The sequence below is a fragment of the Pongo pygmaeus genome, chromosome 6 (genome assembly GCF_028885625.2).
Source record: "Pongo pygmaeus isolate AG05252 chromosome 6, NHGRI_mPonPyg2-v2.0_pri, whole genome shotgun sequence".
NCBI classification, from domain to species: Eukaryota; Metazoa; Chordata; class Mammalia; order Primates; family Hominidae; genus Pongo; species Pongo pygmaeus.
The window spans coordinates 70,156,367-70,181,768 of NC_072379.2; the positions used below are offsets into that span (position 1 = coordinate 70,156,367).

Consider the following 25,402-nt stretch of genomic DNA (forward strand, 5'->3'; position numbering starts at 1 on the left):
TGTACCCACTGTTTCGCTCCCACTTATAAGTGAGAATGTGCAATATTTGCTTTTCTGCTTTGGAGTTAGTTCATTGAGTATAATGGCCTCCAGCTCCATCCATGTTACTGTAAAAGGCATAAAATCATTCTTACAGCTGTATCATTGGAGAATTTGAACTTTTTTATTGGTTGGTCTTCCTTTCTCTCTCTCTCTCTTTTTCTTTCTTTTTGCATCTCAGATGACACAAACCAGTGTTTGTTTTTTGAGACAGGGTCTCACTCTGTCACCCAAACTGCAGTGCAGTGGGAATGATCCTAGCTCACTACATCCTCAGACCTCCTGCCCCAGCCTCCCCAGCCTCCTGATGATATAGGAGTTAAGAAGAAATAACTTAGGCAGATAGTGAGAGTAAGGAAGTCCTCAATAAGGTTTTCCTTTTAATGAAAATCATCCCCAAATTATTTTATTTCTAATAAAGAGCAGCCTGTAAAATCGAGCTGCAGACATAGACAAGCAAGCTAGAAGCTTGCAAGGGTGAAGGCCGGCAGCTGTGCCAATAGGAAAAGGACACCTGGGACTAGGAATATTCAAAATGCTGGCTCCATCTCCCCTTTTCCTTTCCAACCACTTGTGCAGTAGGGAGCAGACAACATGGCACAGCCAAGTGGAAAGTCTATTTGCATAATAAGAAGATTAGGGTGGGTTAGCCAGCTTCCCAAAGCACTATATAAATGTCACACCTGGTCCAACCAATCTGTGGGCCCTATATAAATCAGACACCTCCTCCTCAAGTCTGTCTGTAAAATCCGGTGCACTCTGCCATGGGTTGGAAGTCCCATTCGGAAGCCCCTCTCTCACAAGAGAGAGAGCTGTTCTCCTTTCTCTTTCTTCTGCCTATTAAACGTCTGCTCCTAAATCCACTTCTTGTGTCTGCCTACTGGATTTCCTTGGTGAGACAACGAACCCCAGGTATTTACCCCAGACAACGACATGGCTTCACTGAGCTGGGCTGGATGTGAATCCTGGGCCACCCACCCTGCCCGGATTTTATTTTTTTTAAGAATTGGGCTCACCCTTCCCATGCTGTTGCTCAGGCTGGTCTCTGGACTTTTTTTTTTTTTTTGCTATTGCTACATAGCTGTTCTATGTAGGAGAAATCTGTCCTAACAAGGATAATCCTTGGAAATTTCCCTTTCAAATCTAGCATTTGCTTGTCAAATGATCATCTCTTGTAAAAGGGAAAAGATTAAAAAATAAAGACAAAGATAAAAATATAAAAAAAAAAAAAGAATGAATGGAAACGTATTCTACAAGGAGAGCCAGGCCTAAAAAAAAAAAAACAGCTATTCATCAAGATGCAATACTGATAGATGTCGGAGGCAGACAAATGCCTATGCAGATAAGGAAGGGTCCCTGGAGAATCTCTGCTCCCAAGTATTTACGCCAGATGTTTTTGTGCAGATAAGGGAACCTGCACAGGGTCTTGCCTGGGCATGCCCACAAGGGACTGGAGGCCCAAATGCACTGGCGGAATAGGGTGGAGCCACCAGGAATTCGCGCCTTACGCGTGGGAGGAGCCTGACCTCTTCAACTCATGTGTTGTGGCCTGGCATTCAATTTGTGAGGTGGAAACCTGCGTGCATGAGCCCTCTTTGTTCAAAACTTTCCTTTCACTTAATAAATTCTGGCCTCCTCACCTTTCAACATGTCTGCATGCCTAATTTTTCCTGGTTGTGAGTCAAGAACCTGGATTTAGCTGAACTAAGGAGCAAAAAAATCCTGCATCAACATTTCAAAATATAATTAAGAATAGGGGTTCTCTCCACCCCCCGACACGTCGGGGCTCCCCCCGCCTGCCAATGGCAGGCCTGGCTTCCCGATCCCCCTCGCTTCCCATGTTCTCCCGTGGGGCCCCAGCCCCGGCCCCCTCTCTCCCTCCCTTCCTTTTAATTCCTCTTCCAGACGCTGCTATCATGTTGAAGCCTCAGCCGCCACAACAGCTGTCCAAGCCCCAGTAGCCGCCGCCTGCGCAACAGGCCATGCCTCCGCCGCAGCTCCACCGGGGCCTCCTGCAGCCTCCTCCGCCTGTCTGGGGCCTTCGGCTGCGGGGAGCTGGCTCGGTTGGGGAGCCGACAGCATCTTGACGACACGACGCAGCCGCCACCACAGTAGCAACACCAGGAGATGCTGGGAGCCGCTGCCATCGGCAGCGCCAGGGGACAGAGCACAGGAAAGGGACCCCCACAGTCACCTGTGTTTGAAGGCGTCTACAACAATTCCAGAATGCTGCATTTCCTTACAGCTGTTGTGGGCTCCACTTGTGATGTAAAGGTGAAAAATGGCACCACCTATGAGGGTATCTTCAAGACGCTGAGCTCAAATTTTGAACTAGCAGAGGATATTGTACACCAGAAAGCATCTGAGCCAGCAGGTGGCCCTCGTCGGGAGGACATTGTAGACACGATGGTGTTTAAGCCAAGTGATGTCATGCTTGTTCACTTCCGAAATGCTGACTTGAACTACACTACTAAAGACAAGTTCACCGATTCAGCCATCGCCATGAACTCCAAGGGAATGGGGAACACAAAGAGAAGGTGCTTCAGCGCTGGGAGCGGGGTGACAGCAACAGCGACAACTACCACCTCGAGTCCGACATGTCCAATGGATGGGACCCCAATGAAATGTTCAAGTTCGATGAGGAGAACTACGGTGTGAAGACCACCTATGACAGCAGTCTTTCTCCTTATACGGTGCCCTTAGAAAAGGACAACTCGGAAGAGTTTCAGCTGTGAGAGCTGCGTGCGGCCCAGTTAGCTCCAGAGATTGAATCAAGTCCGCAGTACCACCTGCGGATCGCCATGGAGAGGGACAATGGGCGCACTGAAGAGGAGAAGCACAGGGCGGTCCAGCGGCAGGGCTCGGGGCGGGAGAGCCCCAGCTTGGCATCCAGGAAGGGGAAGTATATCATCCCTCTGCCTCGAAGAGTCCAGGAAGGTCCCTGGGGAGGAGTTTGACGCAGCAGCCCTCTGGGCAGTCGGCCTGGCCTTAGCAATTTGCCACCTCGTGGCCCTCACCATCTGGACAATAGCAATCCTGACCCAGGTTCTGAGGCCCGTGGTATCAATGGAGGCCCTTCCTACATGTCCCCAAAGGCACAGAGGCCTCTGAGAGGTGCCAAGACTCTGTCTTCGCCCAATAATAGGCCTTCCGGAGAAACTTCTGTTCCTCCTCCTGCAGTGGGCTGGATGTATCCCCCGAGTTCTCCCAAGTCTGCTGCCCCTACCCCAATCTCACCTTCCTGTCCTGAGCCTCCCATCGGCTTGGCAGTGCCAACCTCTTCAGCCTCCATCTCTGTGACCTCATCGGTCTCAGATCCTGGAATGGGCTCCATTTCCTCAGCTTCTCCAAAGATCTCCCTGGCCCCCACAGATGTAAAAGAACTCTCTATCAAGGAACCTGGGAGAACCCTGGAGCCCCAGTAGCTGGCTCAGATAGCTGGGAAAGTCCCTGGTCTTCAGAATGAACAGAAACTATTCCAACTGGAAGAACTGAGAAAGTGTGGGGCCCAGTTTAAGCTTCAGCCCGGTAGTTCCCCTGAGAACTGCCTGGATCCTTTTCCTCCCTGGACCTTAAAGGAGGAGGCCAAAGGAAAGGAGGATGATGGTCTGTTGACTTCAGAGCCCATGGGGTCCACCGTCTCCTCCAAGACAGAGTCTGTATGGGATAAGGAGGACAAACCACCCCTGGCACCAGCAGGAGGCACCGAGGGGCCAGAGCCACCCCCACCACCTTGCCCAAGCCAAACAGGCAGCCCCCGCTTTGGCCTCATCAAAGGAGAAGACAAGGATGAGGGCCCTATTGCTGAACAAGAAATCAATGTTGAACACCAATACCAAGGAGTTCAATCCCACAAAGCCTCTGCTGTCTGTGAATAAATCCACCAGTACCCCAACTTCTCCAGGGCCTCAGACTCATTCAACTCCCTCCATCCCAGTGCTGATGGCAGGCCAGAGTGGGCTATACAGCCCCCAGTACATCTCCTACACACCTCAGATCCACATGGGACCAGCTGTGCAGGCACCTCAGATGTATCTGTATCCTGTATCCAATTCAATGTCTGGGCAGCAGGGCAAGTACTGGGGAGCAAAAGGCTCCCTGCTCCCACAGCTCTGCTCCCTGCTCCCTGCTCCCTCAGCCCCACTGCGGTGGCTGCCGGCCCACCTCTGGTGGCTGCCATGCCCTATTCTTCCTACATCCCCTACCACCCTCAGCAGCTCCCAGGCCCACCTGCCATGATGCAGCCTGTGGCCCACTATCCCTCACAGCCGGTGTTTGCCCCCATGCTTCAAAGCAACCCACGCATGCTGACGTCGGGCAGCCATCTCCAGGTCATCATGTCATCCTCCACCCCTCAGTACCCTTCTGCGGAGCAGCCCACCCCCCAAGCCCTTTATGTCACTGTTCACCAGGCTTACCCACACTGTGCCACACAGTTTCATGCCCACCAGCCGCAGCAGGCTATCACGCCTGCTGGGAACCAGCCTGCAGCCCCCAGTCCTGTCCAGCATCAGGCGGGGGTGGCTCCACACCTGGACAGTGGACAGCCACAGCAGAATCTGTACCACCCAGGGGCCCTGACAGGCATGCTGCCCTCTCTGCCACCGAGACCTTCTGCCCAGTCCCCTCAGAGCGGTTTCCCCCAGCCAGCCACTGTGTATGCCATCCACCACCAGCAGCTGCCCCACGGCTTCACCAACGTGGCCCATGTTCCCCAGGCCCACGTCCAAACCGGAATCACGGCAGCCCCGCCCCCTCACCCTGGGGCTCCCCACTCGCTCCAGGTGATGCTGCTGCACCCACCCCAGAGTCATGGGCCCTCCCCGCGCAAAGCGCAGTGCCCAGAGTGGGGTACCTGCATTCTCAGCCTCCACATCCTCACCCTACCCCTACATTGGACACCTCCAAGCTCTCAGTGACCCCGACTGTCTCCTGACTTACTGGTAGAGTTCAATCTTATCCCTCCCAGCAGCTCCCCTTCCACCCCACCGGGGACCTGAAGATTTTCCTAGCCCCGATCTGAGACCTCCATGAGTGGAGGGAAGAGTGATCTATGTCTCTTCCCCCAGCAGCTCGGACTACTCCCAGCTTCCCATCCCCCCTTTCCCCAGGGGAGATGGGGAATTCCTGCCAAGCACCTCGAATAGGAGGGGCCTCACAGAGGGCAGTGCCAGGGTCCAGTGGCGGGGGGGGGTTCCTGCTCTGCCCCTGCCTGTCCCCACCCAGTATTGCCCTCCCATCCTCTCATCTATTTCCCTTCTGGACACAGAAGATCTTTTATTTTCTATTATTTATAACCTGAGACTTAGGCCCCCTGTTCTTTATTTCCCATTAACTTGAGTGACCTGTGTGAGAGACAGACAGATGCCCCATGAGGATGACTGGACAAGAACTTTTACTTTTTATTACATAAAAATATTAAAAATGAATAAATAAACAAAATTTTAAATAATTGTGAAAGTCAGCCAACTCTTATGGCCTACTTCATCCCAATAGCTTATAACTTATTCCCATAATATACTTTTTCATATGTACAATTGTCTTTTTAGTTTTTTGTCCACGATTTTAAATTGTGAGCATTACTTTTTGTAATGTGCTAACTTATACCTCCATTTCCAATACGGGAATTATGTCAAGACTTAGAGTTATAATTTGTTTTATACATTTTTCACAAATCTGACTTCACAAAAGTACATTATTGCAACACTGATTTTGTGTGTAAGCTTTGTGTGTGTGTGCATGAAAACATTGAAACTTCCTCAATAAATGAATGGATGTCCTTTTTGTATGTCTGCATTTGTGATATACATTTTGCTTTTTGACCTATGTCTTTATGAATATGGTTTGTCGACTCATAACTGTTATACCTGTGCAACTGTCATTAGTATACCTGAGTGCTTATGCTTGCAAAAATGTATATGTCATTATTGCCTATTTTATTGTATAAAGTGGCCTATAAAATGTTCTGTAGATATAATGTTTCTCAAACAAATCCATTTTAAAAAATGTAAACAAATGTCTTTTAATTTTTTTTAAAATTATTTTTTCCAGAATTACATTTTTGGGACTATGTCTTTTGTCTTTTGGATTATTGCCCAAGCCCGAGCAAGGGAATGCCTCAATTCTTTCTATCACCTAATCTTGGAAGCCACACACAACTACTTTTGTCATGATACCAGCCACTCACCTACATGAATGGTCAAATCTTTGCTTTTTCTTTATTCTAGCTGCAACCTTTTTCCAGGGAACATATCTGAATTTTTAGACTCTGGCCATGCAAAGAATGATAAGTGCCCACAGGTGAATGGAGGCTGTAGATTCTCCTTCTAGGCCTTCATCTCCTGCCTATTTTGATGCCAGTCCACTTCTACAGTGTGTCTGTGTTTCCCAAGCACCATCAGCTAGAGGGAGATGTCACTCTACCCTTTGTAAGCCTTTTATCTATCTCCTTAGGGAAAACCAGTAATGAATTTGAGTTACCTTCAATGTCCACTTTTGTCACTCAGTACTAGGCAACTGCTAAAAGCATTTGGATTTTTTTTTTCCCTGAGGAGCAAGTTTCTGGCTACACCAAACCCAGACCGTTAGCCAGAACTGGCAAATATTTCCAGGGATAAGAGTCAAAAATAGTACACTAGATAAATTAATTGTGTTATAGTCTTACAATGAAATATTATATAGCAGTAAGAATGATAGAATCATTGCTTCTAGCAACAACATGGATGAATCTTACAACGTCAAGTGAAAAAAGCCAGACACAAAATATTCATCTTCTATGATTCCATTTATATGCCTTTTGAAATCAGACATGGTTAATTTATTGTCTAGAAATCAGGACAATGATTACTTTGGAAGGGTGAGTAGTGACTGGTGCAGGAAGCAGGGAGCTTTCAGAGTCCAGACAATGTTCTATTTCTTGATCTAGCATGCCAGTTACATAAACATGTTCAATTTTTGAAAATTCATTGAACTGAACACTTATGAATTTTATACATTTCTGTATACAATTTTACTTAAACAACTTTACATTTAAAAATCTAAAACGTAGGAATTACTTTTCATTATTGATGTTTCTGTTTACATTTAAATATCTCAAATAATATCATCGTAAGTATGTCATATGCTAAGTCACAGGGAAGTTTAATATACAACTGAAAACCACTAAGATTTCTAGAAATACCAGGGCTTATCTCAGTGTAACTGTGAGCATTTGAGCTGGCTCTGTGCCTTCCTCTTCAAGGTATCTTTCCTCTCGTGTTGGAACTGTGTCCCAGTTCATAGATGAAAAAGTCATCACTGATCTCTTCATGGACCTCACAAAAACAGCATCTTCTGGGTCATCAAACACGGTTCTGCAAAAAAAGCAATTATGTCAGAAAAAAAGCAATCAAAAATGAAAATTTTCCAAAATGAAATTTTTGTTCAAATGAATTGCCATGTTTTTCTGTGTTATTTGTAATATAGTACCACTAACAAATAATTTGCGGGCTCCACTGACAAATGACTTTCAGGCTAAGTGACACTATTTTTATTGTATATTTTGTTTATTTTATAAATAAAGTATCTGAACATATTTGGGGATCAACTGTTACAGTTTAGGTCTCACATACTCATGCAGTCATGTTAAATGAGATGGTTAAAATATTTATAGATATATGCATATTATTATTGTAAGTTCATTGTATTGCTAAGTTTTTTTCTACATTATGCCATATTTTATAAATCTACATGGAGATAATATTCAATACTGTATCCAAAGAAAAACATCTTAAGTGAAAAAATAAAAAACGAATGATGACTCTAAATTCATCAGTACTCATCAATTTGAAAAGTCTTCCATAGTATTAGTGAGGTGCTTGCTTTTGGAAATGTAAATTCCAATGAATATAAAATGTTAATCTACATGATAACTGCTGTGACTGAACATATTTAGAGAATAGCTAAACAAGGAATGTAAAGCCCCACTTTCAGAATAGCTAATAGTTAAGGTTTTTTTTTTTTTTTTTTTGAAACAGAGTCTCACTCTGTCGCCCAGGCTGGAGTGCAGTGGCGTGATTTAGGCTCACTGCAACTTCTGCCTCCTGGGTTCAAGAGATTCTTCTGCCTCAGTCTCCTGAGTAGCTGGGATTATAGGCGCCTGCCACCATGCCCGGACAATATTTTGTATTTTTAGTAGAGGCGGGTTTTCACCATGTTGGCAAGGCTGGTCTCGAACTCCTGACCTGAGGTGATCCACCCACCTTGGCCTCCCAAAGTGCAGGGATTACAGGCATGAGCCACTGAGCTCGGCTTTTTATTTTTTTAAGCATCAAATTATCTTTTTACTTATTTGGGATTTTGATAGTAATATTAAAAGCCCAAATATGTCAATATGAATACAGAGCTTGAACTCATTTATCACAGAAAGACCTAGCAATTTTTCTCATCTATTGAAGAGTGAGTCATTTTTTAATTCATTGAAATCTATTTTAGGAAATGGAGATGATTTAAAGGGACAACACAATTATGAAATAATATGATAATAAAAGTATAGATAAAATTACTTACTTGTCTACATTATTTGCAAATGCAAAATCTAAAAAAAAAATACGTTTTACAGTTAGTATTTTAAAATATTTATCCAGCATTTAAAAACAGTGGAACAATGCTATAAAGGAAAAGTATAAAGCAGGGCTTTCTGTTTTCAAGTTATCCTTTACACAAATAGTTCAATCTGTCAAAAATGCCTTTTTATCTAACTCCAAAGCAAAACTTTCTCTTAGATATAGTGGGTTTTGCCTTAGGTTTTGGGGCAAATTTTTTAAATACAATACAAATCTCAAAACCCTGAGAACAGAAAGCTTAGTCAATTTATAATGTACCAATGGAATCCAAGTGGGAATTTTTATAATTAAGATATTGAGGCTGATATGCAGAAACCTATCCCTTTTCTTCTGAAAGGCGCATGCATCTATAAATGGACTAACAGTCCAAATGAGGAGAAATATTTAGGAACATTTCAACCATTTGGATTCTTAGCATTAACTTTAAAGAAACGGAATAAACAAATACTAGATCACAAGAATCTAGATCTTCCTAGCTTTGAAGCTCCAAGACTAGTCCTCAAAACCTGGATTTCTTACGGTGTCTTCCAGAGACTGTCACTGCTTTGTTGATTTCCCTCCAGAAAGCCTAGGGCCCGTACAGAGATGGATTTTACTAGCACCTGTTGTGCCAGTGAAGCCCACAGTATCAGCTCTTGCCATTCCACAAGCAGCAGCGACCACAAAGCCTCTCTGCCTTTGAATTCATAGCATTATTCCCTTCACAAGTGGCTAACGAAAGTCTCTTGTGAGTTTCTGATCATCCTAGGCTCTTTCTTTTTCTACATTTTCCTCCCAGCTTTAGTGGTATAATTGACAAATAAAAACTGTATCTATTTAAGGTGTACGACTTGATGTTTTAATATACGTATTCATTGTGAAATAATCACCACACTCAATCTAATTAACATATTCATCAGCCAGACAGTTGCCATTTTTTGTGTATACGTGGTGAGAACACTTGAGATCTACTCTCTTAGTAAACTTCAAGTATACAATACGGCTAACTATAGTCACATCATATAAGATCTTTAGAATTTATTCATTTGTGTAATATAATTTAAACTTTGTACCTTTTGACTAACATCTCCCCATTTCCCCTTCCCCACAGCACCTGGCAACCACCATTCTACTCTCTGCTTCTATGAGTTTGACTATTTTAGATTCCATATATAAGTGAGATCATGCAGTATTTGTTCTTCTGTGTCTGTCTTATTTCATTTAGTATAACGCTCTCCAGTGTCATCCATATTGTCAAAAAATGACAGGATTTCCCTGTTCTCTTCTACATTTTTAATTACAAAAAGCACATACTTTACTTACAATGAATATAAACAATAAAGAAAATAGTGAGTAAAAGGGAAATTTCCACTTCCTCTTATTACTATTAAGTATCACTATTAAAAGTTTTGTATGTATGTTTCCAGCCTATATGTCACACATATACTCATACATATACATGTGCATATACATAGAGATTTGTTTGTTGACAAAATTCTAATTTTGTTATTACTCATAGTATACTCATAGTATACTATTTTTTCAATGTGTGTGGTTTTGTTTTTTGTTTTCGTTTTTGTTTTTGTTTGAGATGGAGTCTCACTCTGTTGCCCAGGCTGGAGTGCAGTGGCACGATCTCGGCTCACTGCAACCTCTGCCTCACTGCAACCTCTGCCTCCGGGGTTCAAGCAATTCTCCTGCCTTAGCCTCCTGAGTAGCTGGGATTACAGGCGCCTGCTACCACGCCCGGCTAATTTTTGTATTTTTAATAGAGACGGGGTTTCACCATGTTAGCCAGGCTGGTCTCAAACTTCTGACATCAGGTGATCTGCCTGTCTTGCCAAGGTGTTTTTAATACCTCCAAATATATTATGGATTAATTCTATAATGGAATAGTTTGTATTATACAAATGTGCCATAGTCTATTTAACATTCTCCTATGAATGACCATTTAAATTGTTTCTACTACTTTTGCTATTACAAAAAATGTTGCAACATGCAGTCTTATACCTATATATTTTTTCTTTGTCCATATGTGCAAGCACTTCTGTAGGGGAGAGATCGAATTTAGTCGCTGTGTCAAATGGTTTGCACATTTTATATGTTGGTGGACACTGCCATATGGTCATCCAAGAGAGTTGAACGAGTTTACATTCCCCTCAATAACATGAATTGTGCTTGTTCCCCCCTCATCTTTAACAACCCTTTAAAACTTCCGCCTACTTGTTGGATGAAAATGGTATCTCATTGTTTTGATTTCCACTTATTTGATCATTAGTGAAGCTGATCATTATTTACATTTCTTTCTTTCTATATATGTCTTGTCCATGTCATTTATTTTGTTTTCTACTGAGATTTTTAAATTGACTTAGAGATGTCCTTTAGAAATTATGGGTGTTAACTTTTGCCTATTATATATGTTATAAAGACTTCCTCCAATCTTGCATTTTAATTTTCTTCCTATATGATGCTTATTTTTAATTATTATGGATACATACTAGTTGTACATATTTATGGGATACATGTAATTGTTTTTCATTTTTATGTAGTTAAATCTGTCAACATTTCTCTTTGATGGCCTCTGGGTTTTGTGTGAGGCTTTGATTGGCCTTCACTTTGGGATTATGAAAGTATTTTCTTCCAGTGCTTTTTGATTTCATTTACATTTAGATATTCAATCTCTCTGGAATCTCTTTTTGTATATGGTGTCTCCCTTAGAAAGTAATTCTAGTTTATCTCTTTGGCCCAGGGCTACTTTATGGCACAATTCTAGGGGGACCTCAGTAAATGTTTTCTGTGCAAAGAGTGTCCACTGGAGTTATGCAACATGGAAGCTCTGTTGACTGCTGATTTTTTGCCTTCACAAATTCTTCTTGTACACAACTCCCTCAATTGCTCAGCCCTATGCCAAACAATCTCTAGATCTCACATTGACCTCTAATACCTACCTGAACCTTCATGCATAGGTAGCAGTTGGCATTTACTCTTCTGGGTGTGCCTGGTATGTCATAGCTACCCAAAGTCAGAAATGTCTTCAAGACTTGATTTCCTGAGCCGTTGATCTCCCAGCTCATAACTTTCACTTATCTGTTTTCTCTGGATTCTGTCCTGCCTTGTCTGTACTGGTGCACTCTTTGGTGAATTGCTGTTTGTTAAATAGTCTGCCTGGTCTTCCTTTTTGGCCTTACCCTTCTGTCTTCCCAAGTAGTACATGCCTCACCTGCCAGGCCCAGGCTCTGCAACACTATATCCCAGCTTGGGCTCAGCACCTGGAGCTCTATCTTGAGCAAACATGGTGGAAATCTGGCAGCTTCACTTTTGGACCACTAATGGACATTTTAAAAGCTTGTTGGTATTTTATTTTAAATACCCCTTAATGTCTTTCTATATTTAGATATAGGTAATTGGTGAAAAATCTGCAAATCAGTTTCTTAAAGCCAGGTAGAAGCCCAAAGTGTTTTGGTTCTGAGAATATTGGCTATCATGCAATACAACCCAGAGACAGTAATGAAAATTGGTGCAACCCTTTTAACCATACTTATTTAATAAAGACTGATAGATGGGACTTGAAGAAAACTTAAAATTGATCTTGCTTCTCAAGATATTAGAAATATAATTGGTTTCTTTCTCAACTTCAGATTAAGGGTAATAAAATCAAAATGTGGCTTTACAATTGCCTCATAAAAATTTTTAAGTGTAGTTTCTTTCCAATAAACTAATTCATATTTCTCTTAGAATTACTCTAATAATTTTTTAGAACGTCACCATTAGGTAAGTTTTATAACAAAACAAATATAGAAGCTGCAAAACTATACGGATAAATTTTAAAAATTTACATAGTGTGTTTTATTAGTTTTATTACAAATGTTTGCTTAATTAAGATATGCTAAAATAAGCCATACTCTGGGCTAAAAATACTTTTTAGTTGTTATGATATAGCGGCCTTTTGTGGAAAATGAGTAGATTTATAATAATTTTCCTATCGATTATTAGAGGCTTTAGTCGACATATCTGTTAATTAAGAAGAAAAAGTTTCAAATGCAATAAAATACTCTCCCTATCTTTTCTGCTCCTGATTTTGTTTTTGGAGTTTCAATATGAAAAGGAGTAAAGAGAATTTAAAAAGGATTATAGTTCTTTCAGCAATCTGGTTAAACAAAAGATATAATGTAGATCCCTAAAGGTAGGGATCACACCAATAATAATTATAGCACTGAAAAATAGATTGTGGGGGCTGACCTTGCATTGTTTGTTATTGTGTGCATTAGCTGTTTTTAAGAGGGGAGATTTTCTATCTAAAGACTCCTTTCCTACCACAGCATGGTCTACTCCAATAACATTCCATTTGGGCCATCACCTCTCACATGAAGTAAAAGGAAGGACTTTTACATAAACCAAGGAAGTGGCTGATTAACACAATAGTTCAACTTATTATACACTTGGTATGTGTCAGATCAAGTATCTCAATGTTTTACATATCAAGCATAACAGTCAAAGCAAGATATTATACTTATTTTAAAAATCAGAAATCTAAAGCAAATGTCCAAAATAAAACTTATAATTATTAGCAGATCTGGTATTCAAACCCAAGGGAGTCTAATCCCACACTGGTACTGCCACCTCTCTATTGATTGATCTCTGACTTGAGTGTACATCAGAATCATCTGAAGGGCTTTATAAAACACAGCTTCTCAGGTCCCACCCTTGTTTCTAGTTTAGTAAATCTGGTTTGGGGCAAGAATTGGTAACAAGTTTCTAAGTGATATTGATGCTGCTGGATTGGGGACCATACCCTTGTTGATGAAAAGAGTCAAACTCTGTAAAATATTTGAAGGGATTTATTCTGAGCCAAATATGAGTGACCAATGGCCTATCAACACAGCCCTCAGGAGATCCTGAGAACATGTGCCCAAGGTGGTTGGGTCACAGCCTGCTCCCTCCCTCCCTCCTTTTCTTTCTTTTTCTGAGACAGAGTCTTACTCTGTCACCCAGGCTAAAGTGCAGTGATGCAATCTCAGCTCACTGCAACCTCCAACTCCCAGGTCCAACCGATTCTCCTGCCTCAGCCTCCCAAGCAACTGGAATTACAGGTGCCCACCATCATGCCTGGCTAAGTTTGTGTTTTTAGTAGAGACGGGGTTTAACCATATTGGCCAGGCTGGTCTGAAACTCCTGACCTCAAATGATCTGCCTGCCTTGGCCTCCCAAAGTGCTGGGATTACAAGCGTGAGCCACCATGCCTGATGAGTTAGACAAGTATAAAATATATATATATATATTTTATTATACCTTAAGTTTTAGGACATATGTGCAGAACATGCAGGTTTGTTACATAGGTACACATGTGCCATGATGGTTTGCTGCACCCATCAACCCGTCAGTTACTTTAGGTATTTCTCCTAATGCTATCCCTCCCCAAGCCCCCCAGCCCCCAACAGGCCCCAGTGTGTGATGTTCCTCTCCTTGTGTCCATGTGTTCTCATTGTTCAACTCCCACTTATGAGTGAGAACATGTAGTGTTTGGTTTTTTGTTCCTGTGTTAGTTTACTCAGAATGATGGTTTCCACCTTCATCCATGTCCCTGCAAAGGACATGAACTCATCCTTTTTTATGGCTGCATAGTATTCCATGGTGTATATGTGCCACATTTTCTTTATCCAGTCTATCATTGATGGGCATTTGGGTTGGTTCCAAGTCTGCTATTGTAAATAGTGCTGCAATAAACATAAGTGTGCATGTGTCTTTATAGTAGAATGATTTATAATCCTTTGGGTATATACCCAGTGATGGGATTGCTGGGTCAAATTGTATTTCTGGTTCTAGATCCTTGAGGAATCGCCACATGTCTTCCACAATGGTTGAACTAATTTACACTGCCCCAAGAGTGTAAAAGCATTCCTATTTCTCCATATCCTCTCCAGTATCTGTTGTTTCCTGACTTTTTAATGATTGCCATTCTAACTGGTGTGAGATGGTATCTCATTGTTGTTTTTATTTGCATTTCTCTAATAACCAGTGATGATGAGCTTTTTTTCATATGTTTGTTGGCCACATAAATGTTTTCTTTTGAGCAGTGCCTGTTCATATGCTTCACTCACTTTTTGATGAGGTTGTGTTTTTCTTGTAAATTTGTTTAAGTTCCTTGTAGATTCCGGAGATTAGCCCTTCGTCAGATGGATGGATTGCAAAAATTTTCTCCTATTCTGTAGGTTGCCTGTTCACTCTGATGACAGTTTCTTTTGCTGTGCAGAAGCTCTTTAGTTTAATTAGATCCCATTTGTCAATATTGGCTTTTGTTTCTATTGCTTTTGGTGTTTTAGTCATGAAGTCTTTGCCCATGCCTACATCCTGAATGGTATTGCCTAGGTTTTCTTTTACGGTTTCATGGTTTTAGGTCTCACATTTAAGTCTTTAATCCATCTTGAGTTAATTTTTGTATAAAGTGTAAGGAAGAGGTCCAGTTTCAGTTTTCTGCATATGGCTAGCCAGTTTTCCCAACACCACTTATTAAATAGGGAATCCTTTCCCCATTGCTTGTTTTTGTCAGGTTTGTCAAAGATCAGATGGTTGTAGATGTGTGGCATTATTTCTGAGGCCTCTGTTCTGTTACATTGGTCTATATATCTGTTTTGGTACAAGTACCATGCTGTTTTGGTTACTGTAGGCTTGTCGTATAGTTTGAAATCAGGTAGTGTGTTGCCTCCAGCTTTGTTCTTTTTGCTTACAATTGTCTTGGCTATACAGGCTCTTTTTTGGTTCCATATGAACTTTAAAGTAGTTTTTTCCAATTCTGTGAAGAAAGTCAATGGTAGCTTGATGAGTATAGCATTGAATCTGTAAATTACTTTGGGCAGTATGGCCATTTTCACAATGTTGATTCTTCCTATCCATGAACCTGGAATGTTTTTCCATTTGTTTGTATCTTCTCTTATTTCCTTGAGCAGTGGTTTATAGTTCTCCTTGAAGAGGTCATTCACATCCCTTATAATTTGTATTCCTAGGTATTTTATTCTCTTTGTAGCAATTGCGAATGGGAGTTCACTCATGATTTGGCTCTCTGTTTGTCTATTATTGGTGTACAGGAATGCTTGTGGTTTTTGCACATTGGTTTTGTGTCCTGAGACTTTGCTGAAGTTGTTTATCAGCTTAAGGAGATTTTGGGCTGAGACAATGGGGTTTTCTAAATATGCAATCATGTCATCTGCAAACATAGACAGTTTGACTTCCTCTCTTCCTATTTGTATACACTTTATTTCTTTCTCTTGCCTGACTGCCCTGGCCAGAACTTTCAATACTATGTTGAATAGGAGTGGTGAGAGAGGGCATCCTTGTCTTGTGCCAGTTTTCAAAGGGAATGCTTCCAGTTTTTGCCCATTCAGTATGATATTGGCTGTGGGTCTGTCATAAATAGCTCTTATTATTTTGATATATGTTCCTTCAATGCCTAGTTTATTGAGGATTTTTAGCATGAAGGGGTGTTGAATTTTATCAAAGGCCTTTCTGCATCTATTGAGATAATCATGTGGTTTTTGTCGTTGGTTCTGTTTATGCGATGGATTACATTTATTGATTTATTGATTTGCATATGTTGAACCAGCCTTGCATCCCAGGGATGAAGCTGACTTGATCATGGTGGATAAGCTTTTTGGTGTGCTGCTGGATTCAGTTTGCCAGTATTTTATTGAGGATTTTTGCATTGACGTTCGTCAGGGATATTGGCCTGGAATTTTTTGTTGTTGTGTCTCTGCCAGGTTTTGGTATCAGGATGATGCTGGCCTCATAAAATGAGTTAGGGTGGAGTTCCTCTTTTTCTATGGTTTAAAATAGTTCCAGAAGGAATGGTACCAGCTCCTCTTTGTACCTGTGGTAGAACTCAGCTGTGAATCCGTCTGGTCCTGGGCTTTTGTGGTTGGCAGGCCATTAATTACTGCCTCAATTTCAGAACTTGTTATTGGTCTATTCAGGGATTTGAGTTCTTCCTGGTTTAGCCCTGAAGTTTGAACTTCCTGGCGGCTTTGTTTACACTGTGAGGGGAAACCCACCTACTCGAGCGACCCAGGTCGACTTCAGACTGTTGTGCTGGCAAGGAGAATTTCAAGCCCGTGGGTCTTGGCTTGCTGGGCTCTGTGGGGGTGGGATCTGCTGAGCTAGACCACTTGGCTCCTTGGCTTCAGCCTCCTTTCCAGGGGAGTGAACAGTTCAGTCTCTCTGGCATTCCAGGTTCCACTGGGGTATGAAAAAAGACCTCCTGCATCTAACTCGGTGTCTGCCCAAATGGCCGCCCAGTTTTGTGCTTGAAACCCAGGGCCCTGGTGGTGTAGGCACCCAAGGGAATGTTCTAGTCTGAGGGTTGTGAAGACCATGGGAAAAGTGTAGTATCTGGGCCGGATAGCTCTGTTCCCCAAGGCACAGTCCCTCATGGCTTCGCTTGGATAGGGGAGGGAGTTCCCCAACCCCTTGCACTTCCTGGGTGAGGTGACACCCCATTCTGCTTTGGCTGTCCCTCCGTGGGCTCTACCCACTGTCTAACCAGTCTCAATGAGGTAAGCCAGTTACCTCGGTTGGAAATGCAGAAATCACTCGCCTTCTGTGTTGATCTCGCTCAGAGCTGCCGACTGGAGCTGTTCCTATTCGGCCATCTTGCCGGCCACCACAACTGTAAATATTTATCAGACTTAATATCTGTGTTTATGTTAATGCTGGTTGGCTTTTCCTGAATTCCAAAAGGGAGGAGGGTATAAGGAGGCATGTCCGGAGCCCACTTCCCTCACAGCCTGAACAAATTTTTCAGGTTAACTTGGAATGCTCTTGGCCAAGAGGAGGGGTCATTCAGATGATTGAGGGGCCTTAGAATTTCATTTTTGTTTTACACTCTGAAAGCCACTGCTTTACACTATGCTCCTCTGCACCTACAACATATCCTATGGATGTTACTTTCATTCTATGGGAAATACTAGGAATAAAGGAACAAATCGAATGACACCTTAAGGAAGTAATTTAAAATTGAGGCATTCTACAGTATAACTGGCCTGGTCTCTTCAAAAAGTCATGGAAAAAAAAAAAAAACAGAAACAAAAACCAGGGAATCTATTCTAAATTAAAAGACACTGAAGAGCATAACAAATCTAATTGTGAATCTTGACTAGATTCTGGTTTGAAAAAGCACTGTAGAAACCTTCTTGGAACAATTGAGAAAATGTGAATATGGGTTTTTTGTTTGTTTGTTTGTTTGTTTTGAGAGAGGGTCTCATTCTATTGGAGTGCAGTGGTGTGATCTCGGCTCACTGCAACCTCCACCTCCTGGGTTCAAGCGATTCTCATACCTCAGCCTCCTGAGTAGCTGGGATTACAGGTGCTCGCCACCAAACCCAGCTAATTTTTATATTTTTTGGTAGAGATGGGGTTTTGTCATGTTGGCCAGGCTGGTCTCAAACTCCTGACCTCAGGTGATCCGCCCGCCTAGCCCTCCCAAAGTGCTGGGATTTCAGGTATGAGCCACCACGCCTGGCGAGTTATATTTTAAATAATATAAACAAATCAGTTTTTTTCTAAGGTGTCAGAGTGGCATTATGGTTAAACAGGAAAATGTTCTTATTTTTAAACTTTCAGTCTAAATTATTTAAAAGTGTGAAAGTTGCAGATACCAGGATGAAATCACTCTTGTCAGAATCAAACAAATTGGAGCCAGAAGGCAGTAAGGAGGAGACCTCACGCTTGCATGTCTGATAAGACCTGTCTCAAGGGCATTCCAAAATAACCCCCACAATACATTATTTTGTGTCCTACACACAACTCATGTTTGTCATGATCTACATTTCTCATGTATGCACACATTTCTATGACCAGGTTTATCACTATACATTCTTTAGGACTCAACAATTCAGATAAGATCCTCTCAAAAGAACATTTGCCTAGTAACAGAATCTCCACCAATGAACTCGTAGCTTTGGGCCTCTGGAATCAATGAACTGTGCTTCCAAGAGGCTTATGTAAATTCTTTTTTTTTTTCTTTTCTTTTTTGAGATGGAATCTCCCTCTGTTGCCCAGGCTGGAGTGCAATGGCATGATCTCGGCTCGCTGCAAACTCCACCTCCCAGGTGCAAGCGATTCTCCTGCCTCAGCCTCCCAAGTAGCTGGAATTACAGGTGCCATCACTGCTCCCAGATAATTTTTGCATTTTTAGTAGAGACTGGGTTTTGCCATGTTGTCCAGGCTGGTCTCAAACTCCTGACCTCAAATGATCTGCCTGCCTCGGCCTCCCAAAGTGCTGGGATTACAGGCGTGAGCCACCATGCCTGGCCACTTTTTCCCAAATAAAAAGCTTCCTTCCCTTCCCTTCCTCTCTTGCACCTGTGGCTTGCCGTAGCTGTGCATCCCAGGTTATAATTCTTTTTGCTTACTCCCAAATAAATTCATTATCTTAAGAGATATTTTTCTCTGATGTCTTTTTTTAGGTTGACAGGAGTGAAATGTAATGATGTCTGCTGCTGAAACATTTTAATCCTTCAGCAATACATTGATTTTCCAATTTATATTGTAGTTGGAAACGCCAAATGAAGTGTAAGTCATTCATTTAGGAAGGACAGGTCTTCTGAGGAGACCTGTCCTTGTTTGTTTTTTTGTTTTTTAAGATGGAGTTTCGCTCTTGTTGCCCAGGCTAGAGTGCAATGGCCCGGTCTCGCCTCACTGCAACCTCCGCCTCCGAGGTTCAAGTGATTCTCCTGCCTCAGCTTCCTGAGTAGCTGGGATTACAGGCATGCGCCACCACGCCTGGCTAATTTTTGTATTTTTAGTAGAGATGGGGTTTCTTCATGTTGGTCAGGCTTGTCTTAAACTCCCAACCTCAGGTGATCTGCCCGCCTCGGCCTCCCAAAGTGCTGGGATTACAGGTGTGAACCACCGTGCCTGGCCACCTATCCTTAAATAAAGAGGCAAAGCGTCAGATATGGAGGGTGGTAAATATAGCAGAATATGAACACTTGCTAAATATATATGGGCATATACCAATATTTATTTTAATAATCTTTAACTTTTTCTGTTAGAAAATTTTCACAATAAAAAGTTCAGGGAAGTCTTAATTTTGTCCTTATTCTTCTTTTTCTTTTCCTTTACCTTTTGCTCATTCTTGAATAATAATTGAGTTGGTTATAAAATTCTTGGTTGGCCATTACTTGTCCTCAGCATTTTAAAAACTTTCGATCACTGTTTTCTGACTTCCACGATTGTAGTTGGAGAGTCTGTTGTGAATCTCTGTGTTATTCTTTTGTAGGTCATATGGGTTTTCTCTCCGACCGCTTTAAGATGGTTTTGCCTTTGGTGAAGACTTTTGTTGTTGTTGTTGTTGTTATGTGTCTTTTCTGTGTTTGGATTCATTTTGTCTGGTGCATCTAAGAATTCTTCGCCAATTCTGGTAATTGTCTGGTCAATCTAAGAATTTATTTATCAGTTTGGGAAAATTTCCAGCCATTATCACTTTAAACATTACCTTCTGCTCAATTTCTATCTATAATTTGTTTTTCAGGAACTATTACTAAAGTTATATTGGACCTTCTCTTTCTAATGTCTCTCCTTTTCTCAATATCTAATTCATATCTTCTATTGCTTTCTTTCTCCATGTAGCATTCTGGGTAATTTCTTCCAAACTATTTTTCAATTCAATTTCCCCTTTATTTCTAGATAATTGGTTTGGTTTTTAAAAAATGTATGTTGTCTCTTTGGCAAAGTGTCATAAAGAAAAGGATTTTACCTTTGCACCTTTTCTCATCCACCCTCTCTTCCTTCCTGGAATGGAGATGTGAGGCTTGGTGGTATACCAGCCACCTTATAATCATAAAGCACACTAAGAGTAGCAGAACAAAAGACAGATATATCCTTGAACACTGACAACATCATAGAACTTTACACTAAACTTAGATACTCTATCTTTGTATTCTTTGCTGTCTGAGAAAACTAAAACCCTATTTTTTTTTACATTTCTGTTACAAATAACGAAATTAAATTCCTACAAATGAAACATCCTGAAAATATTCACATTATACTTGCATATAATGACCTTGTATGTGAGTATAATCAAAATATTACCAGTGCTTATTTCTGGATGGCAGAATTGCAGATGATCTTTATTTCTTCTTCATATTTTTTCTATATTATCAAAAATTATATAACCTTAATTGGTAAAATCATCCACGTTAGTGGTAATAAAAATAACAATGGGTTATTTATTGAGCCCTTTATACTGTGTTAGATACTGGGATAGAGGCTTCAATGTATTATCTCATTATTATCACAGCACCCCATTTAATTTCACATGCATGAGTGAGGATGAAAATTGCATACGTACTTTAACTGGACTAAAAGTATTATAAAGTTAGCAAATATATTAGAAATTATTCCATTATACAGATACTTAAGTTTATTGTAAATTGTAGTTGTTATTATTACAATCAAATTACCCAAAAGTTTGAGGAGTTTTAATTTCATTAAATTTGTTTTTTTTTTTACAAAATACCTGAAGGTATTCTCTGGGCTGGTTTTTGCTTAAATGGTGATTTAGGATCCCATGAAGCATCTACTTTTCCTCTGAATGCTATTGATTGAACGATATGAGCCTTTTTATGGTTAAAAATGGTAATCATTGATCTTCTTTCTTTTTCTGTAACTTCTGATAAATGCAAAAAGTAATGTTATTGCATAACATTATAAATAGGCAGAGTGATTCAAAATAGAACTGAACACTTTCAAGAATGTATTTATCTAAACTATGATATATGTGAACATCCTGTCAAAACTGTTTTGTAAATGGGCTATCACAGTTATTTCCATAATCTTACAAGCACTCAATATACACCCCACATGTCACAAGACAGAGCTTAATCCTTCAATCTAATGCATCCCAAACACCCTTTAACACATCACCAAGGATGATTAAAATTTTAGCATGAAACATCCTTTCATTTCCTCAAGGCTATTAGAAAGGAGAGGTATAACCATAAGTTTCCGATGTATCCTATAGAAAGTGGTTACTCAGTAATAAACTATTAAGAATGTTCAAACCTGCAGAGACAGGAAGGTAAGTAGATAGATAATATAGCATTTGGGGGCAAAATAGGCCTCAAAAAATATTAAGTGTAATATGCTGAGGTTGATTGTGTGTGTGTGCATGTGGCTTATAGAAATCTGACATGCTATCTTGAAGATGTATTCATAAAGAAGTCATCATTCATTGTATGTTTCAATATATATATATTTACAGAATTTTAAAATCACGACTTTTAGAACTTAAATAGGCCTTATGAGATTTATTCCAATTCCCTCACTTTTGAGATAAGAAACTAAGGTGCCAGGAAGTAAACGATTTGGCATCCAACCTGTTAATATCAAAACCAGGACCAGAAGGAATACTTTCCTCAGCTCAGTTAGAGGGCCTTTCTAATAAAGTAGTAAAGAGACATGAATTTCTAAATTAGGGCAAATTTTAGAAAGCAAATCTTTCAAAAATAAATAATTGAAAAACTTCCATTTACAAAGACAATTATTCAAAGATATATTTTTTACAAAGACATATTTTCAAAGGTAGTCTTCGTTTTTAAACCGCTGAGCTATAAGACTACTTCTCAAATATTTCTTTGCAAGAAGGAAGGGTCCTTACGATTTCGGTCAAGCAGCTCCACTCCTGGAAGGTGGTAGATGATATATAAACGATACAGGTTATATTGGCACAAAGGATTTTGGTATAGACCTGCAAATGAAGAATCCAAAACAAAAATGTCAGATTTCAAAATTAGTTTCACTTATCACTTATAAAATACAAAAAAATTAAGAGATTCATATAAAACATAAGAACTTGTAAAGCTCTTCTTCATATCAAGCAGTAGACCCATTAAACCTTTACTTAGAGCACCAGTTAATTTTGCTATCTGTTAAATTCATTCATTCATTCAACAAATATTTACCAAGTGCTTACTTGGTAAATATCCACTAGGAACTGTGCTAAGTGCTATGATCATATCATATCATTGACCCAAGTCTGCAACAAATGAGGGAAATTTTTAACATGTCCATAAATAACTTAGTAAATGAAGAACTAGATAGCAGCTCTATTGGAGTCTTGAGGCTACCTTTTATTAAAATATCACTTGGTACTCTTCTTGCAGTCCCCAAGTTCACAAGGGTGCATGCATGAAGATAGGCAGAGACACAACACCCTGCTCTAATAGAACTTACTTCCTCCACACCATTGCTCATAGTTCAGAATGTGTCAATAGTAGCTTCAGATCTCAGCAGGACCAGAGCTGAGCAGATGTGGCCCTTGCATCTTGTCTACCTCTGGCCAGGCACGTGCAGTTCTGAGATCCTGGTGTGCAGGTGCTAGGATGTGTGATGAACCGCACTTCCTAATGCAGTGGTTGGAAGAAGGAGGCATGTGGATGCAGAAGCAGCCCTGGCACTTCTGACATCATATCCCTTGGGAATCAGCAGATAGGTATGTTTTTAAACATCCTCAACTAGAAGTTGTGAGGGCTTTATTTTTAAAAAAAGATATTTTCCCTATTCATCCTAGATGATAATAAACATATTTTTTTCAATACAATGTGAAATAAAGCTTTAATGATTTTCAGTTGGGCCTTTTTTTTTTTTTTTTTGACAGAGTCTTGTTCTTGTTGCCAGGCTGGAGTGCAATGGCATGATCTTGGCTCACTGCAACCTCTGCCTCCCGGGTTCAAGCGATTCTCCTGCTTCAGCCTCCTGAGTAGCTGGGATTACAGGCGCCTGCCACCACGCTTGGCTAATTTTTGTATTTTTTGTAGAGACGGGGTTTCGCCATGTTGGCAAGGCTGGTCTCGAACTGCTGACCTCGTGATCCGCCCGCCTTGGCCTCCCAAAATGCTGGGATTACAGGCTCGAGCCACCGCACCTGGCCAGGTATCTTTAGTTATTCGGATTCCACCTACCTACATGCAATTTCTAGGAAATTCTTCTGAAAATACATCTAATAAGGAGAACCACTAGATGGCAGTAGTAGAAAGAGCTCCAGCTACTGCACAACTACTTCACTCAACAAAATGAAGCTCACTTAATGTACATGTGAAATTTAAGAGTCCTGTTGTAGACTATTCATAAAATACAAGTTTGATAAAGACATGAAAATAGTAAGCATTAGAAACTCTGAAAAAACTGATTAATATTTATAAAGAGCAGTTTGTAACATAAAGAAGATTGGGGTGGGTGCATGCTTAAAAGATAACAAACTAGATAAAAACTAAAAAAAAAAATCAATCATCTGGATGTTTTCTCTGTAGTAATAAAGCATTCTGATATTTGTTGTATAAACACAACTTTTTCTGGCTAATAAAAGCGTTACATATATAGCTATTCCTGGTGGAAAACACGAGCTTTAGAGGGACATAAAGCAGGCAATGGAAGACACCTGGTACATAATAAACAAAAGTTATAGGAGTGAGGAAAGGCATACAGGAAAATGTAGAGCCAGGAGCCACAAAGAAATTTAAAAGAAAGGAAATATGTATGTAATGGAGAAAATGAGAAGAAAAATAAAACTTTTTTTTTTCAAGATTTCTTAAATGACAGAAAATGATCTGAATTTTATTCTTGAAAGAGAAGGATTTTAAAGTGGTAACAAATAATTATAACTGCAGAACAGGGAGTAGAACAGATGTATATTAAACCACTAATAAGGACAGATTTTAAAAGAGCCATAGGGATCATGAATTGTAGTTCGAGCCAGAGAAAGTAAAGAAAAGGACCCTCTTCAAGGCTATAAAAGCAAAACTCAATTGTTTCTAATGAGAACTCAGCAGGAAGAAAAAGTCATAGATGCTTTAGTACAGAAGTCTGCTTTGTGATTACTGTCTTGGGGACTCACATCTGACACCTCATAACCCTGTTATACATTATAGCATCTGGAAGTAGAGTCTATCTTTACATATGACGTTAATGGAAAATGTACCAACATCTTTCAATGACGTTTTCTCTAGGTGTGCCCTTCGTCTTCTCTTTCCCCTCTGAGGACATTACTATCCATTTCATTTCATTTCTTGGCGTTTTCTGCTAATCCTTGGTTAAGTAACTTCTATATGGAAATTTAAAAACTAGCTTCAGCTAAATAAAACACCAAACTTGGACTTACTACTGTTACATTACTTATTAACAACATATTGATACTAAAAACTCTATGGACTTGTGGTTGACCATTCATCTCATCCTAAAGTAAAAACTGAATGACATGAAATCAGAAAACTGAGGTGTTAGCCCAGCCTCTGCTTAAATTAACTTTAAAAATTGAATTAAATAACTTGACAGGCATTTCATCATTATTATTCACTGTTTCTAGCTCTTAAATTTTAGAAGAAGCAATCTTATTTTTAACTCTCTTTTTTCCTTCTATACTATTAAACATTTAACATTTTGGATTTATGAGTTTTGGATTGATGCTACTAAAATCAACATAAATTAAATGTTTAAGATATGAAATCGGTTTCCTGTTTCTGAATGTTCTGAAAGCCTTCTATGATGTATGGGCACATTCTTTTAGAAACCATGAAGAGAAATTGCTTACACTTTCACTTTCAATAGGTTAATACTATTTAATCTACCTTCCCTCTAGGCTACTTACAGAGTACACCTCAGTGGCGCCAGCACTGTCTTGCTTATCTTAATTTGGGATTCTGAGTCTAAGCAATTTACATTTACCCAATGATATATCAAAATATCTCTACTACCTTACCTCACAAGCTTGGCTTATATGAGTCACGTGTATGAAG

General features: G+C 40.4%; 2 protein-coding genes and 1 pseudogene across 3 annotated transcripts in view; 2 read left to right on the forward strand and 1 right to left on the reverse strand.

Annotated features, from left to right (window-relative positions):
- Window positions 1-1,955: 1,955 nt before the first annotated feature.
- Window positions 1,956-4,986, forward strand: LOC129041552 (ataxin-2-like protein; annotated as a pseudogene).
- A 432-nt stretch (window positions 4,987-5,418) lies between these two features.
- The window catches only part of LRRC72 (leucine rich repeat containing 72), a 55,546-nt gene continuing 35,562 nt past the window's right edge, over window positions 5,419-25,402 (reverse strand). The window contains exons 6-9 of one of the 2 annotated variants that reach the window (XM_054494939.1): window positions 22,270-22,359; window positions 21,130-21,282; window positions 8,587-8,614; window positions 5,419-7,391 (exon numbers count right to left, since the gene is read on the reverse strand). In XM_054494939.1, coding sequence (XP_054350914.1) covers window positions 7,226-7,391; window positions 8,587-8,614; window positions 21,130-21,282; window positions 22,270-22,359 — 437 coding nt within the window. In that variant the 3' untranslated portion in view covers window positions 5,419-7,225. The remainder of the gene's footprint in view (window positions 7,392-8,586; window positions 8,615-21,129; window positions 21,283-22,269; window positions 22,360-25,402) is intronic. The other variant, XM_054494940.2, reaches the window with a different exon arrangement.
- Window positions 23,306-25,402, forward strand: part of SOSTDC1 (sclerostin domain containing 1) — a 102,870-nt gene continuing 100,773 nt past the window's right edge. The window contains exon 1 of the mRNA XM_063667501.1: window positions 23,306-23,543. The gene's annotated coding sequence lies outside the window, so the exon portion shown is untranslated. The remainder of the gene's footprint in view (window positions 23,544-25,402) is intronic.